The sequence below is a fragment of the Myotis davidii genome, unplaced genomic scaffold (genome assembly GCF_000327345.1).
Source record: "Myotis davidii unplaced genomic scaffold, ASM32734v1 scaffold496, whole genome shotgun sequence".
In the NCBI taxonomy this organism is placed as follows: domain Eukaryota; kingdom Metazoa; phylum Chordata; class Mammalia; order Chiroptera; family Vespertilionidae; genus Myotis; species Myotis davidii.
Window position 1 is genome coordinate 1,627,567 of NW_006289398.1, and position 17,471 is coordinate 1,645,037.

A 17,471-nucleotide genomic window follows, 5' to 3' on the forward strand; every position below is an offset into this window, starting at 1 on the left:
GGGGGAAGGGAGTGTATTTTTCTGTGGGATGTAGAGATATAGAAGGATTGTGAGGACAGTTTGAAATGGTGATTCAAAGCAACTAATGTGATTTATCTTTTAGAATTTTCCTTGACTTTGTATTTTCTTTTTAACTAAAAGATCACCAGAATGTAAGAACAGATAATTTACTGAGGTATAAACACCCATTCTGTCCTGGGCAGCCACAGCCCTGTCTCCCACCACACTTCCCTCTCCATCTGGTGGATGAGCAGCTGAAGACATGGTTCACATTCTGTGTATTTTTCTCAGGCTAGGACTACCACTTACTATCTTTCTCAATTTGATAGGACTTGTCACCAACTGAAGAAGAGCCAGCGTCCCCTACTGGAGAGAGTGGCATGGACAGTGTGTCTGAGAGCACTGGCAGCATCCTCAGTAAGCTCGACTGGAATGCCATCGAAGACATGGTTGCCAACGTGGAAGACAAGAGCCTGTCCGTCCACTGGGCCCTGGATCTGTAAGGCCTACACGCATTCTGTCTCCAGGGCCAGCAGCGCAGTGGTGTGGGCTGGAGGGAGGGAAGCAATGCAGAAAGTGACGTGAATTAACTACCTGCAGCCAGATCTTACCTGGACAAGTCATTTCAAGGAGGAAAATAAACATTTCTCAATAATTTTGCCTTCATGGAAAAGGGATCTTTAATTATAGATGTATTATATGTTTTTGCATTTGACTTATGTAATTTTTTAAATGATAAAATAAAATTCACCTTTCAAGCCGAGTTCTCAATATTTAAGCTCCTTTACCATCCCAAGTTTGAGGGAAAAAATTTATATGGGTAAAGGTAGGAGGAGAAAAGAAAGGAGGAGAAAATCACAATCTTACTGGAGACACTCAAAATGAACTCCCCTCTAACTCGGAAATATCCTACAATTCAGCTGGGCGGGGCCTGGCCCGGGCGTGAAAGGAACCAACACCTCCGCCAATCCTGAACTAAACGAAATGTCCCTGTAGGTCTGGCCTCTGCCTGCAGCCGACAGCCTTGGAGGCAGAAGCAGGGTTGGATGCTTTGGGTGGGAAAGAAAGGGAATATGACTCCTGACTCCAGGAGGACCCTGTTAACTTTGTAAAAACCATGGTGCCAGAGGACTTTGGTCAAGATAGTAGGTCAGGTAAACACTGTCCTCACCATATCAAAATTGCAACCTAAATTATAAAACCACCTAAATATCTGAACAGGAGTCCCATAACTGAGGATATAAAGAAGCAGCCACGCCCTAACCGGTTTGGCTCAGTGGATAGAGCGGCGGCCTGCGGACTGAAGGGTCCCAGGTTTGATTCCAGTCAAGGGCTTGTACCTTGGTTGCGGGCACATCCCCACAAGGGGGTGTGCAGGAGGCAGCTGATTGATGTTTCTAACTCTCTATCCTCCCTTCCTCTCTGTAAAAAATTAATAAAATATGTTTTTTTAAAAAAACAGCCACCTTGAGGCTGGTGGGAGGAGAGAGATCTTGGCTGCAGGGCTCCCCCAGAGGAGCAAGTGTCTCCCAATCCCACACTGCTCTGCCCAGCCCTTGGTTCTCATAACAGGAAGGGGAGTCCCCATAACAACTGGCTGTGAAAACCAGGGGGCTTGTGTCCGAGTGAGATGGAGGGCTACTGGAGACCCAGGCACTGCAGGTCTTAAAGGGCCTACATACAGACTCACTTGCTGTAGGCTCCTGTGCAGAGGCGGCAGCATCGTGTCAGGGACATAGGGGACTAAACTGACTAGCTTCAGGGCAAGAGATGAAAGTGGTGGCAGGCACTATTGTTTCTTTGTTAAACCACACCCACCTAGCCAGCCCAGGTGCCCAATCTGAGCTCTCCATTAGCCTGGCTAACACTAATGCCAGCACCATCTGAACTTGGTGTGCCATGTACCTCTTGCCAAGATACTCCAAGCCTGGCATAAGTGGTGAGTAGTTTCAACTTACATTTTAAGCTCCACCAAGTAGCCCCACACCCAGCATAAGCAGTGGCCAGTCTTGGCTGGGCATGCAGCCTCAATTAAGTGGCCACAAAGTGGGCACAGATGGCAGGTAGCCTCAGCTCACATTGTGGTGCCCACCAAACGGTCCCAAGCCTGGTACTAGTGGCAGCCAGCCTTGGTTCACTGAATAGGCACCAAGCCTACCACAAGCAGCTACCAACTGCAGGTCACTGTAGCACCTACCAGACAACCTTAAGATGGGCACAAGTGAAGGCTGACCTTGATCTGCACTGTAGCCCCTCTAAAGAGGCTTCAGACCAGACCAGAGCACCCCCTCCCCAACCTGCTCCACAAACCACATATCCAGAGGGCAGACTTGGCTGGCACTACAGCCCCACTAAAGCAACTTCCTCTCATCCGAGGTGGTCATAGCCAGCCCTCATAGCCGGTCAGCCTGAGGGTCAATCCCACCCACTGATGTGTCAACAGCAATCATGGCTCAACCATAACAGGATGGTATACACAACCTACACAGGGGGCGAGGGGTGGGCACAGTTTGGGTGATTAGAAAGACTGTGCCACTGGGCCCCACAAGACACGTACCACATAAGGCCACTCTGCCAAGTCCCGGAGGTATAGCAGGTCTACCTAAAACAGGAATAAATAGGGAGTCACGCTAAAGGAGACAAAGGAACATGCTCCAAAATGAAAGGCCAGGACAAAACCTCAAGAAAAAGAAACAAAATGGAGACAAACAATCTATTAGATGCACCCCCAGAGGAGCAAGTGTCTCCCAGTCCCACACTGCTCTGCCCAGCCCTTGGTTCTCATAACAGGAAGGGGAGTCCCCATAACAACTGGCTGTGAAAACCAGGGGGCTTGTGTCCGAGTGAGATGGAGGGCTACTGGAGACCCAGGCACTGCAGGTCTTAAAGGGCCTACATACAGACTCACTTGCTGTAGGCTCCTGTGCAGAGGCGGCAGCATCGTGTCAGGGACATAGGGGACTAAACTGACTGATTATAAGAATGAAATAGACCAATTAAAAACTAGTAAGACCTGAAACCATAAAACTCTGACATCGCTCTCAGCAAAGGAAACCATAAAACAGAAATACAACCTACTTAACTGGAGAACATAGTCACCAGTGATATACCTGATAAGAAGTTAAATATCCAAAATTTATAAAGAACTCATACAATTCAACACCAACCCCCCAAAATCCAGTTAAAAAATGGGCAGAGGACCTGAATAGACACTTCTCCAAAGAGGACAACAGATGGCTAATACAAATGCAAATTAAATCCACAATGAGATGTCACACCTGTCAGAATGGTTATTGTCAATAAAGCAACAAGTAAGTGTTGTGGAGGATGTGGAGAAAGAAAAGGGAACCCTCGTGAACTGTTGGTGGGATTGCAACTTGGCAAACAGTATGGAGGTTCCTGAAAAAAATTAAAAATAGAATTATCATATGACCCTGCAATCCCACTCCTGAGTATTTCTATTCAAAGAAATCCAAAACACTAATTCAAAAAGATATGTGCAGCCTATTTACAATAGCCAAGATATGGAAGCATAAGTGGTCATCAATAGACAATTGGATAAAGAAGATGTGGTACTTGCCCAGCTAGTGTGGCTCAGTTGGTTGAGCACCATCCCATGCACCAGGCAGGAACGAGGTTGCTGGTTCAATTCCCAGTCAGGGCACATGTCCGGGTTGTGGGCTCCCTTCTTCTCTCTGATATCAATAAAAACATGTTAAAAGAAAAAAAGAAAATATGGTACATATATACAATGGAATGAAAAGAATGAAATCTTACCATTTGTGACAACATGGATGGGCCTGGGGGGTATTATGCTGTGAAATAAACCAGTCAGAAAAAGATAAATATCATATGATTTCACTAATATGTGGAATCTAAAAGACAAAACAAAGTCACAGGTATAGAAAAGAAACTAATGCTTGCCAGATGGGAGGGAGGTTGGGGGACTGAATGAAAAAGGTGAAGGGAATAACAGTACAGATTGACAGTTATAAAGAAGTTATAAGAATGTAAAGTACAGCATAGGGAATCTTACCTAATAATAGACAAACATGTAAATTGACCATCCCTCTGCTATGCTCACCAGCCAATCAGGAGAGTATGTAAATTAACCCAACAAAGATGGCGGTTAATTTGCATATGTAGGCATGAAGCGGCGGAGCGAAGACTGAAGGCCCTGGCGGGAGCAGTGAAGACTGAAGGCTCTGGCCGGAGTGAAGGCCTGGATCCCAGGTGCCGGAGGAAAACTGGTGCCAGCAGCCAGGGGAAGGGAAGGCCTATTGCACGAATCTCTTCATGCAACAGGACTCTAGTATAGTTAATAATATTGCAATAATATATGGCATTAAGTGGGTACTGGACTTATCAGGGTATCAACTTCAGTATTAAATGATATAAATGTCTAACCACTATGCTGTATACCTAAAACTAATATATTATTGTATGCTAACTGTAATAAATAAATTGTTTAATAAAATGGTGCCAGAGCTGCCCTGACTGGTTTGGCTCAGTGGATAAAGTGTCGGCCTGCAGTGTCCCAGGTTCGATTCCGGTCAAGGGCATGTACCTTGGTTGCGGGCACGTCCCCAGTGGGGGGTGTGCAGGAGGTAGCTGATTGATGTTTCTCTCTCATCGATGTTTCTAACTATCTCTCTCCCTTCCTCTCTGTAAAAAAATCAATAAAATATATTTTTAAAAAATGGTGCCAGAGCTTTGGGTAGTTTTTGGTACTGCAGCAAAACAATGTCATAATTTTAGAGATAATTTTTTTGAGAAGAAACTAGAAACTTTTCTCCCACTTGTCAATTTTTTGTATAGTATCAAAGAATGTTATTATCTGTAAAGGCTATTAAAGATTCCTCCTTTTCCAACTACATAACTGTATAATGCCAGATTTTTCATATATTTTGACCAAAACAACATATGCAACAGGTTGAATGCAGAAGCTGGTATGAGAATTAAGCTGTCTTCTCAAATATTAAAGAGATTTATAAAATTAGAAAACAATGCTCCTCTCTTCACTAAACTTTTTGGAAAGTAGGTATTTTTATGAATATGTGTTATATGTTAACGTAAAAAGGAGTCACTCTCACTGGCTGGTGTAGCTCAGTTGGTTGAGCGTTGTCCCAAGCAAGAAAAGGTTTGATTCCTGGTCAGGGCACATGCCCTGGTTGCAGGCTGGATCCTCAATTAGGGGGCGTGCAGGAAGCAGTGATCGAAGTTTCTCTCTCTGCCTCTCCCTTTCTAAAATCAATAAAAACATATTTAAACAACAGTTTTAAGAGTCACTGTAATTTAAAATATTTATACTTTTTTCTCAGTTTTAATTTCTAACATGATAAATATTAACAGATAAATCCACATAAATAGTTTTTTGTGTATAAAAAGAACAAAAAGTTTGAGAACTGCTGCTTTAGGGCTAACAATATGAACCCTTAATCTCTAAGACTAGAATATTCCTCCACCTTACACTGCTATAACAGTTCACTCTCATCACTTCACAAACCTGTTTTATAAAATTACAATTCCTTTTACCTGCCCACTCCTGATTTAAACATTCTGTTTGTCTTTTAAGGATATTACCATTCCTAGTACTTTTTCCTTTTTTCTTGTAGACCCAAATTTCTATCTAGGATTAAAATATTATTTCTTATAGTACAGATTTGGCAATCAATTCTCAGGTTTCTTTGACCAAACTGCATCTTTATTTCACCCTCATTTTTGAAGGGTGTTTTTCATATCCTTACTCTCAGGCAAGGTCTTTCTAAGATAATCCCCTCTGGTGCTAGAACCAGATGCCTGGAGTGTTCATGAGGCAAGATCTCTCGACTCCTCCAGCTGGGCTGGCCTGCCCACATGTCCCAGCATGTCCAACCTTTAGAATCCATCATCTCCGCTTCCACTAAGCTTCATGCATTCTTGCACCAAATACGAGCAACTCAGCCCTTGTCTCGGGACTCACAGGGAATCTCACCCCCCTCACCCCCCCCACCCCCCGCCCAGGCATTCAGGGGTCCTCTCTGTACAGCTTCCTTTCCTTTTTGCCCCACTCTGCAGATTCCAGCCTGTCACTCTCCTCAGCTCGGTGGGACCACTGTGGTCTGCGTGGCTCTAGCTCGTTATTCTGCAGTGAGGACGAGATCCTGTAAGCAGAGAGCTAGGCATTCATGAGTCTCACCTGCTCAGCTTTCCTTGTCTTGGGACCACGGCCTCAGGCTGCATGCTGTCCAGTCTCTAAAAGCAGTGGCCTATTTTTTTGTCCACTTTCATGGTTTTGGCAGGCAGGCAAGTCAGGTACCAGTTACTGCCATAGCTTGAAGAAGTCTTCTTGTCTCAGTGAACTTTACGTCCAGGAACTGAGGAATGAGGGAGGGCGGAGAAATCAGCAGAGGACTGAGTCCTAGGCAGTCTCTGCCTCTCTCTTGGATATGCTCTCGTAGTCTTCAAAACTGCAGTATTGCCGAAACCAGTTTGGCTCAGTGGATAGAGCGTCGGCCTGCGGACTGGGGGGGCCTGGGTTTGATTCCGGTCAAGGGCATGTACCTGGGTTGTGGGCACATCCCCAGTAGGAGATGTGCAGGAGGCAGCTGATCGATGTTTCTCTCTCATCGATGTTTCTAACTCTCTATCCCTCTCCCTTCCTTTCTGTAAAAAAATCAATAAAATATATTAAAAAAAACAAAAACAAAAAAACAAAACTGCAGTATGACTGCTGCACATAGTGTGTCTAAACAGAGGAAACACCAACTGAGTGTGCTTCCGACCCGTCTACTTATAGGGAAGGATCTAGATTTCATGTCCTCCATACATGGATGAAAATCAGTTTCTGTATATAAATTGTAAGCACTGACCATGCTCAGGAATATCTCCAATTATTAAAAGGATTCCCCAAATGCAAATCCCTATTCCACTCCTACCCATCTTAATTTTTTAACGGCTCTTCACTGCTCGCAGGACATTCTTAACATGGCCCACAAAAGTGTGATCTGGCCCATTGGTTTCATAAGCTTCCTCACTTTACTCTTGGTTTTCTGCCACTCATAGGATGTGACACACTTAAAGGCGAGATGCTCTTCACCTCAATGCCTCTGCATATGCGGTGTCATCATTTCCCCATTCTTCCTGCACACGTCATCTATTTTTTCCTCAGACTTCAGAACTCAACCATCATATCCCTACGGGACACACTGCTGAGAGCAATTGACAAGTTATTTCTCATTTCTCAGGAACTCAACTTATATTCTTTGGTAGCTATCACATCTGCTACATGGCAGGCTTTATCTGAGGAGTTTCACTGGGAGGAGGCAGACCTCCTGCCCGGCCCCAGCCCTCCACACTACTTCAGTGCTACATACTCTCATGATGTTACGTTCATTTTCGAGCACTCATTTCAACTGTAATTAAATACAGTCAGATAATCGTGTACTTTGTCGTTCATTTCCCAACTCTCCCACTAGAACACAGCTTTATGGCCAAGGGTCCAGCCCAGTTCACTGCTCACAGTAGGCACCCAGCCATTACTTGTCAAATGATTAAATTTGTAAAAACTAAAAAAAAAAAAAAAAAATAATGGAAACACTATCAATACCAACTGCTCTACAAGACACCCTGTTAGTATGAGAGAAAAGACAGAATCCAATGTTTTAAGTCCAGGAAAGGGATGCCGATGGTAGCCTGTGATTGTGCCATCTCTCCAATGCCAAACTCAACCTCTTCACTTCACTGATTCCTTCCTCTGGTCACGCTCTGCACTGTGTCCAGAACATCAGACAAACCACACATTCCTTTCTGACTTCATCATCCTACTGGCCCACTCCTGCTCCTCGCATTTACTTGGCTTCTACGTCATGGAGACTCTGAACCTTGATCCTTCCAGTTTTTCTTAATCCAGCTCTTCAACGATATCCCCAGCAAACTCCCAACGCTGGCTCACTGACACATTACGGTTTTGGTTGTGCAGCTGAGCCCTATGGAGAAAAATAATACAATCATGCAGTTTGGCATCATCACAATTCTCTACATTGTAGATAGTGAATGATCTTTCTGAACTATACCCCTGAGCCTATTATATCCTATTCAAAGCCCTTCCTGACTCTTGAGTGGCTTTTTAGGCCCTTTACCATTTGCTTTTCTCTCTGACTTTAATATCCAGCATTTCAATCTCTGTTGTCTCTCTTCCTGGCCGACCACTCTCCCCAATTCTCATTCATTCTCAACTCAACCACAATCTGGCTTTCTTCTCATCCTCACTGTAACTCCTTTTCCTAAAAGTTCCCATTTGCATTCTAAATGGCAGGATCAAGCATTTTTCAGTCTTCATCTCACTGTTGCATTTCACATGTTGCTCTCTCTCTCCCTCTTGAAACTCTCTAATTCTGTAGATTCTTCCTATACTCCTGTCATCATATATCCTATCTCCCCCACAAACTTGTTTTCCTCCCACTGCGCCTTAAACATTGGTAGTCTGCAAGGCCCCCCTTTGGCTTTGTGCTTACTCTATAGCTAACATGCTGATGAGCCAAATGCAGCCTCGGCACTCTCCAAGTGTCATGCTTGTGCACATTCGCACTGTCTGGACATCACCAGAACAGCCCGCAGGTACTCATTATCAACATATTTAAAATAGGACCTAGTCATCCAACATAGAGAAACCTGAGAGCTATCCGGATGCTTGTTTCCCTTTACATACTTCAATCATCTGTCAAGTCCTGCTATTTTTATTTCCTAAATACATCTGCAGTCTCTTCATCTCTCCTACCGTCATCACGCTAGTTCTGACTCTCATTATCGCTGAGACTACTGCATTTGTGTCCTCTTCTCGATACCCTCAAATCCTCTATGGAGCAGCCAGAATGAGCTCTCATTAATCCTTTGCATAAAGTCCTTCTCCTGTCTACACATTAAAATTTAAGTTCTCAAAATTGTATGCTTCTCTCCTTACTTTCTATAGGTTCACTTTTTAATACTGCACCACCCACACCCGGTTCCCCTATACGGTCTGCTCATTCAGAATTCCATCCCCCAACTCCCCACATAACCAAACGCTCGGATGATCCAAATATGCACAAAAGATAATTACAAACTTTTAAAAATAAGCTCCCGCAGAACATGCTAAGTGATTTTATTTACCAAACTTTATATTACACTTATTTAAAAAACACATGGCTTCAGACTATGTCTTCTGACTTCAAAGTTAATATCCTTTTCACCAACCCCCATTTTAGTCTTTCTACATCAAGCCAAATAGTAGCTAAAACATAAAACACATAAAATATTGCATTTTACCTCTCCATTTATCAAACAGGATAGTAGGCATCTCAAAATCTGAGAATATAAAAGTGGATCTTCTGAAAAGGTATAAAAGAACTACAGCATTTAGTCATTACATTCAGATCTTCACAGGTGACTAAGGACTTGCCAGATGAAAGCTTCCTAGTAAGAGCATCTGATCTGGGAGGTAAGATCGCGAGGGTGCTCCTGGCTCTGGTGATAAGTACTAGTAGGTGTGTAGTATATAGATATCAATTCACCTCTTGGAGCTTCAATTTTGCCTTCTTAAAAAGCATTTGGTACTATGCTATATGCCTGAAACTAATACAAAATAATATAAACTGTAAAAAAAGAAAAAAATATATATATTTAAAGGGTTTGGGTTAGAAGCTTCACTTAACCTGTAGCCCATGGATTTCCAAGTCAAGTTATACATGGAACTGGGGTGTCAGTGACCATGAATCCCTTAGAATTGTACGTAGTTTTGTGTAAGGGTTTGTTCAGCTTTTTTTCCTTTTTTTAGAGAGGAAGGGGGAGAGGACAGAGAGAGATAGAAACATCAATGGAGAGAATCTTCCATAGGCTTTCTCCTGCACGCTCCCCAATGGGGATCGAGCCCACAACACAGGCATGTACCCTTGACCAGAATAGAACCTGGGACCCTTCAGTCCACAGGCCGATGCTCTATATACTGAGCCAAACCAGTGAGGGCCAGATTTTTAAGGAGAGATTTCATTAGATTCTCAAGGAGGTCCGTGAAATTTGGTGGTTAAGAACTTTTCGTTAAGTGACCTCAGCAACCTCATGTTTCTATAAATAGAGTGGGCAAAAGTAGGTTTATAGTTGTGAGTATGCAGAACAGTTTATTCTTGTATTGTTACTTATTGTATTGTTTTCCATACAAAAACTGTAAACCTACTTTTGCCCCAACTTGTATTTTTTGAAACTATGAAATATGGAGAGCCCCTATTGATTTAGCTTTATGACAAACATATTATAATTACTTTGTCTGTTCTTTGTTTCAGGATCTAAATCTAATACAGGTAAGCCCTTAATTATAAACAAGTTACTATCAAAACAAACTTATACTGCCATGACTTAGCAGAAGAAAGGCTATTGTCAAGGGTGAAGACACTAAGACTATATGACAAAGTAATACTTAAACAATAAAAGAAGTCACAAATACAAACAAATGCAAAATCCCATTTTACAAAAAACTTGTAATGCCTATAAACTATAAAATAATCACAACCTGTAATCCACTTATTTCAAGCAATTAACATATATTTCTAACAGATCTTGAATCACAGGGTAACATGTTATTAAACTTATTTCCTTATTTTAGTTCATCTTTAATTGCCTGCATAGCATTTGCAAACTAAAATTCAAAGGATTATCACCATCTTTCTGAAAACTGAACCTACCTCACTTCATCAAGTCCATAAATGGTACCTGTCCTAGTTATGTAGACTCAAGCACAATGCATGAAGTTCAGAAGAAAGACGTCTCTCAAACCCACAATAAATTAATGTAAGAAAAAGGATTACAAACCAAAAAACATCTGCTGTTCCTCTATTTAAAATCAACCATTTTCTTAAGAATCCAGGGACAAAACAATTTAGTTTCTTCATGAAAAATATGCAAAGAATAAAAGGCAATGAAGAAACCTATGGATTAAGACTTAAAAAAAATTTAAAAAAAGGCCTTTTGAGAAAATTGAACATTTGAACACTTAGTTTTTTTTATGTCAAGCATTAATATTTAAAGATGAATTTATAGATGAAATAATATGGGGTTTGTTTCAGAGAAACATGAGGGAGGAGTGTATGGGGCACAGCTCAAATAAGCTTGGTCAGAAGTTCAGAATGATTGAAACTCAGTGACGGATATGTGGTGGTTCCATAACAAAAAGCCAAAATAGTTCACAAAATTCTAAATAGGAAAAACATTGTGTTTATACTGTGTGTAATTTGAGCAATGAAATCATACACAATAGAGTCTTACAAAGGAAGGGAGGGTGGTATGCAAAACACATGGGATTTTACGACCACTTGGTCAATAAACTATGCAAACTCGAATTTGGTCAGTGATCTTTCTATCATACCAAATTTACATTTAACTGTTTCTCAGATAGGGCCAATAGGAGAAGAAGTGCATTTAGAAAAATCTTCAAACAAATAAAAATAATGTAAATGTGTGTAATAACATGCTTTCCATGACAAAAATTAGCTAAGGGATTAAACAAACTTTAGTTTTAAAATGAGCAAGGCAAAGAGTGAAAAGTTCAAATAAGTAGGATTTTTGTAGAGTGAAAATTAAGTGTTTCAAATTACATTATTTCAAATGGATGGCCTGATGGGTTTTATATTTGCAAAACTAATGTTCTTTCCAGTTTATATCAATATTTCTGAAGATGCAGGCCACTTGGACATCGGAATTGTAACCAGAATGAGTTCTTTGTGCAACTAACAATGGTGTGTGTGGAACTAGCTAAGTTTACTTCCTAAATGAGCATAGGATGAATACGCTTGCTCTGTGTAAAATCTACATTGCACAAAACATTTTGACTTACCTGTGTTCATGATAGACTATAGTCATCAAAAACTGTCTGTGTGCTTCCGTTACCTGCTAACAATGGAAACACTCAACATTTGAACAGAGTAAACTATATATTACTGGTCTCCAAAATGTCATAATTTCTTCCCCTAGAGGTCACTAAATTCTGTTTCTACATTTGTATTTTGGTATAAATTTTCTTAATTACCCATTTATTTGTCAAAATAATAAATAAAAACACACTAAACTTTCATATTAATAAAAAGGTACTTGAAAAATTTTATATAAAATATAACATTCTCTTTTCAATATCAATCCATAAAGATATGGCTTACTACATCAACAAACTATAGAGTAAGATTGAACTTTGTAAATCTCAAATATACTTGGAAAGTTCAATTTTGTATATCTGACAGCAAAAGCCCTAACTTAATTTTGTGTTAAGATCCCAAAACTTATATTTGAGAAATCTGCTTTCTGAAAACTTTGGTGTGTATATTTAGATGTTAAGGCTTGTGAGTTATATCAACATTTGGCTTATATTAATAGCTAAAATACTGTAGCTTAGAATATATGGAAAATTCTTAAGCAATTCATCTGTGACCATCATCTATGACACAGCCTCACTACTACTGTGTGCCTAGTTCCTGATGCTCACTTGAAATATATCCCCAAGTAGATATATTTTGAAGATCCTGGTTTCCTTTCAACAAGGATCATCGCCTTTGCACTTGATATTCAATTCGCTTGGAGTAGTGAATGTGATTACTCCACCCCCACATTTAAATCTCTATTATAACACATACAAGCAAATTATTGAATCCTTCTGAGCCTCAGTTTCCTTATCTACAAAATAGGGATAAAATATTTAACCAGCAGAATTTTCATAAGTAAATGACAGCAGGCATGGTTACATGTTAGGTTCGTGGCATTCAAGATTGGCCTTTTTACCCACATCTTTATTTTTCAGTATTCTGTATGCTGGACTTTATGTTCTTATATATTTTTTAACTGGTATTTTACTCTCTGATAAATCTTATTATCTTCATAAGCCACTTCAAATATTTTGCTGATAAACAAATTCCATGTGTGAAAAGCCCAACCTAGTTTTGTCCCAGAGTTCAGTTTAAAAAAACAAACATTACCACCATGAAATCACTAGAAAGAAATTGAAGCATACAAAGAATAAACTATAGTTTCTTTTTATATCAAAATGTACTCTTGAAAATGTGTTTGGCACAGTGCTAAATCATATATAGTTAATACTAAATATTGCAGGATACAATAAAACCCTGGAGTTAATTGTTTACACCCTCTTATGGGAATGAAAATAATAGATACCAATCATTCAGAAGTCAGCCTATACAAACTATATAAACAATATTTTATGTTTCGCTTTGAAAACCAGTGATATAATAAATTTTACATAAAAGACTGCAAAATAATATAAATGGATTTAAACAGATCTTTACAATAAGAAATTCAAATGGAAACAGACAAGTAACAAAGAGAAGTAAAAAAATTTATTGCAGTATTCGCTCCACCAGATTGCCTGGGGATCCCTTTTCTTGTATTGTTTTCAGGGTGACCTAATACATCAAAATCTACATTTACAAAAACTCCTTCTGCAGATAGGTCATAGATACTGCATGCTTTTTTTTCAACAGAATAAATTATATATCCAGGAGATTCTGCCATTTTACAGCCTGGAAAAAACAACGCTTCCCTGGAAACTGGGCTAAGCTAAAGAAAGCCATCCGCTGCTAGGTTAAACTCCAAGAACACTTTATTAAGAACATTAACAGACTAATTTCCAACATTCACTTGTTTATTTTTTAAACAGAAAGTTTTTCCAAGATATAAACAATTTTTGTTAAACTATAATACAGTGGGAGTAAAAATGAACTGAGAATCTGTTTCTGCTGCACAACAGCGAAGGGAGCTCCCACAAAAATGTTTGCCCAACATTTCCTTCTTTTGTTCCTGCATCCCAGGTTCCATTCTTACTCTTCATAAAATTGATTTTTATTTTTGCCAGAATGTTGATATTTCAAGTTTTTCTGCCTTTTAAAAAAATTCCTGTAAATTTGGCTGCATGTACAAATTCATTAGCTGGAAGTCCCATCCTTGGCGGCATACAGGGATCGTAAAGTCTGAACAACTTTATTAGTCAGCTTATTAGCACTCGTTAGAGCAATTTTTTTGTAAATAATGTCTGACTCTTTAATAGTGTCTACCCAAGGCACCAGTTTGCGGCCATCGCGGCGCTTAGCCTCAGTCCAGGAGCCGCTGTAGGAGCCTGCCATCCACTGAACACTGAAGCCACTGCTGGTTTTCTGTACTACTCTTGCAATTTGTGGTCGATCTTTGTACTTTGGACAGCAAATAGCGATGACATCCATGACGTCAACACTTTCATTCATCTGTGCTGCCAACTCCGTAGAGTCTGAATTTCGTTTTGACCTTCTCAATGACTAAAACATTGGGAGGGGGGAAAAAAGACCAAGTGTTATACAAAATAATTTTAGTAAAATTATTGTTTTTATTGCTTTTAATCCCTTGACGCCGGGAGTTGGGATTTCCCAGCACACTTCCATTGCCGGCAATGAGACGCACCGTGACCGCCAGCGCCAAGGGGTTAACATATACTTGTAAAACCATAAAACTCTTAATTTGTACCCGTGTCTTTACTCTTATTGATATATAAAATTATATATACATATGAACCATAAAGCTACATAAAACTTAGCAACAATAAAAAAGGATAACACACATTAATACAATCCAAATAAAAATTAATAATCCTTTATGCTGAATAAATCTCATTTCTGGTTTTTTTTTATTGTCTTTAAACTTTCTACAAAAGGATGTATAAATGGTAAGTAGAGAACCTATCTACAAAATGTTTTCTCTCATAAGTATTACATTACTTGGTGTACATTTAAAAGACTGACATATATAAGCACATAAAAATCATTTTACGTAATACGCTGCGAAATACGTTGACTCCTCCTCCGCCTCACCCCTGAAGTGCCTCCTCCTCTATCCTCCCCATCACTTTCATCATCTTCTGTCTCTGCTGCTGCATTATTTTTAGGGCTGCCTCCTCCAAGCAGCGAGGTAATTGCTTTGTTCCGAGCATTTGTGCTAGCTGACACTTCCCCTTCTTCTTCCTCTTCGTCAGGGTCCAGATGTTCCATGAGAAGTTTGAACTATAAAAACAAGGTATTAATTTTGAATTTTAAGTAAATATTTCAAACAAGACTGTCAAATCACTAAATGTTTTCTTAAAATTTTCTTTTCCTAAATGGGCCCTATAGCCGAGTTTGGTGCTGGGGAAATATATTTTAGCTATTGCCCAAGTCTGGGGCTGGCAAGCATTTTCTGTAAAGAGCCAGAGAGTAAATATTTCCATCTTTGCAGGCCATATAGTCTCTTTCACAACTACACAACTCAGCCATCGTAGTGTGAAAGTACCTATAGACAATACATAAATGAATGGGCATGGCTGTTTCAATAAAACTTTATTTACAAAAACAGGCAGAGGGCCATATTTGGACAAGTCAGAGGTGGCTGATGCTCGTCCAAATCATCAAGCAACCAGCTGATTAATTAATAATGATAGACATTTTAAAATTTTCTGCCCCCCTTTGTGCTCTGCCAAGTCAAGAGGATACTAGAGGAAGCAAAGGATGAATATTAAATGAAAACTAAAATAATTTTCTACTTTAGAGTATACGAATTACAGTCTATGAATAAATAATATGAAAACTGTTGTGTAGGTTTCATGCTTGGTCAAAAAATTTCATTATTAGTTATGTTTAGCTACCTGCTTTAAGTAGATTAAAGCAAAACCTTTATTTTTAAAAATAGTCTCTAAAAACATTTTTAAAACATTAAAACATTTTTATTATAGTGAAATATACAGAACATAAAATTTACAGTTTTAATCAATTCATTGGCATAACTATATTATATTGTTGTGCAACTATTACCACCATTATTTCCAAAACTTTATCAGCAACAGAAACGCATACTGTATCCATTCAATAACTCCCTACTCTCAGCCCTGGTAAACTCCGTTCTATATTTTCAGTCTCTATAAATTTTTCTATTCTTAAAGACAATTTAAAAGCACATTGAACACACACATACTTACATACTTGTTAAGTGAGTATAAATAAAAGATACACAAACGTGTGTGTGTGTGTGTGTGTATATATCTATATCTATATCTTTCTGTAAGAACACATGAAACAGTAGTGATACTGGCTGCCAGAATAAAGAGGAACAGAATGGCTAAAGAGAGTAGGAGGATGACTTTTCATGATTTTTCTTTTTATGAAATTTACACCATATAATAATCCATTGAATTAAAAAAATATACATTAAATGCGCATGGCTTTTTCCTAAAAACTTTCATTTTCACCAAAATAAAATTAGTGGTAAGCTGGCATTTTCTAAGAAAAAGTAATTAGGATACAGTGTGTGAAATGGGAAAGCAAGCTTATAGAAACTCCTTAAAACCAGACAGAAAAATAATCTTGACAGTTCATGAAGCTTACTTTCAATGTAAAGCATAGCTAACTCCCAAAACTTACTAAAAAAAAAGCCATTATTGCCTTGGTCAGATAGCTCAGTTAGTTGGCATGTTGTCCCGATACACCAAGGTTGTGCGTTCAATCCCCGGTCAGGGCATATACAAGAATCAACAAATGAATGCATAAATAAGTAAAACAACAAATCCATGTTTCTCTTTTTCTTTTCGTCTCTCCCTTCCTCTTTCTAAAAAATAATAATAATGATAATAATGCCCTATCCAGTTTGGTTCAGTGGATAGGGCACCGGCTCTCAGACTGAAGGGTCCCAGGTTTGATTCCAGTCAAGGGATGTACCTTAGTTACAGGCTCAATCCCCAGACCTGGTCAGGGAATGTGTGGGAGGCAACTAATCGATGTTTCTCTCTCCCTGTTTTTCCCTCTCCCTTCCACTCTCTCTAAAAGTCAATGGAAAAATATCCTTGCGTGAGGATTAGCAACAAAAAATAAATAAATAAAAGCCATCATTGGAAGAAAATACATTTTGGTTTTACTACTCACATCTAGATACTGTTTTACTATACTCCTCTTCACATCTTCAGTGATTTTGGAATTAGCCATATCACTGCGCAGGAAGTCCAGTGTTTGTTTGGGATGAAAATGAACTCCTGTTTTTCGGTTTATCGCTTTATCATACACTTTTGCAGATTCAGATGGAGAATATTTCTGAATTTTACTGTTTGGGAAAAATCAAGCCATTAACTAAAACATTTTCAGGCATTTGCATTTAAATTGCTTCTAGTTAAAGTTTATTCACTAATAAACTTTTTCTCGTACAGATTTTAACCAGTGAACAAAGTAAATACAATTTTAAAAAGGGAGGTAAATACATAAAGGCAAAGATTAAAAAGAATAATATTCTCTTATTTCTCTCAGTATTTGTCTTGAATAGAGGCATCATTTAAATGACAGCAGTATCTCATGTCTATTTCTTAATACCATGACTGCGATTATACAAGAGTTTTAATATAATTACTCAATACCATCCACTGGTTTATCTCCTTCTACCTTTTTGCACCCCACCCCCACTATTTATTCCCTACCTAC

General features: G+C 39.2%; 2 protein-coding genes across 5 annotated transcripts in view; one reads left to right on the forward strand and one right to left on the reverse strand.

The window, feature by feature from the left end:
• The window catches only part of LOC102756115 (chromosome unknown open reading frame, human C5orf42), a 91,005-nt gene extending 90,242 nt beyond the window's left edge, over positions 1-763 (forward strand). Inside the window, 1 exon segment of the mRNA XM_015562602.1 lies at positions 330-763. Within this exon segment, the coding sequence (XP_015418088.1) occupies positions 330-503 (174 nt within the window). The 3' untranslated portion in view covers positions 504-763.
• Positions 764-13,327: 12,564 nt separating this feature from the next.
• Positions 13,328-17,471, reverse strand: part of NIPBL (Nipped-B homolog (Drosophila)) — a 138,683-nt gene continuing 134,539 nt past the window's right edge. For all 4 annotated transcript variants that reach the window (XM_006761751.2, XM_015562638.1, XM_006761747.2 and 1 more), the window contains 3 exons: positions 16,926-17,100; positions 14,850-15,038; positions 13,328-14,300 (listed from right to left, as the gene is read on the reverse strand). In XM_006761751.2, coding sequence (XP_006761814.1) covers positions 13,935-14,300; positions 14,850-15,038; positions 16,926-17,100 — 730 coding nt within the window. In that variant the 3' untranslated portion in view covers positions 13,328-13,934. The remainder of the gene's footprint in view (positions 14,301-14,849; positions 15,039-16,925; positions 17,101-17,471) is intronic.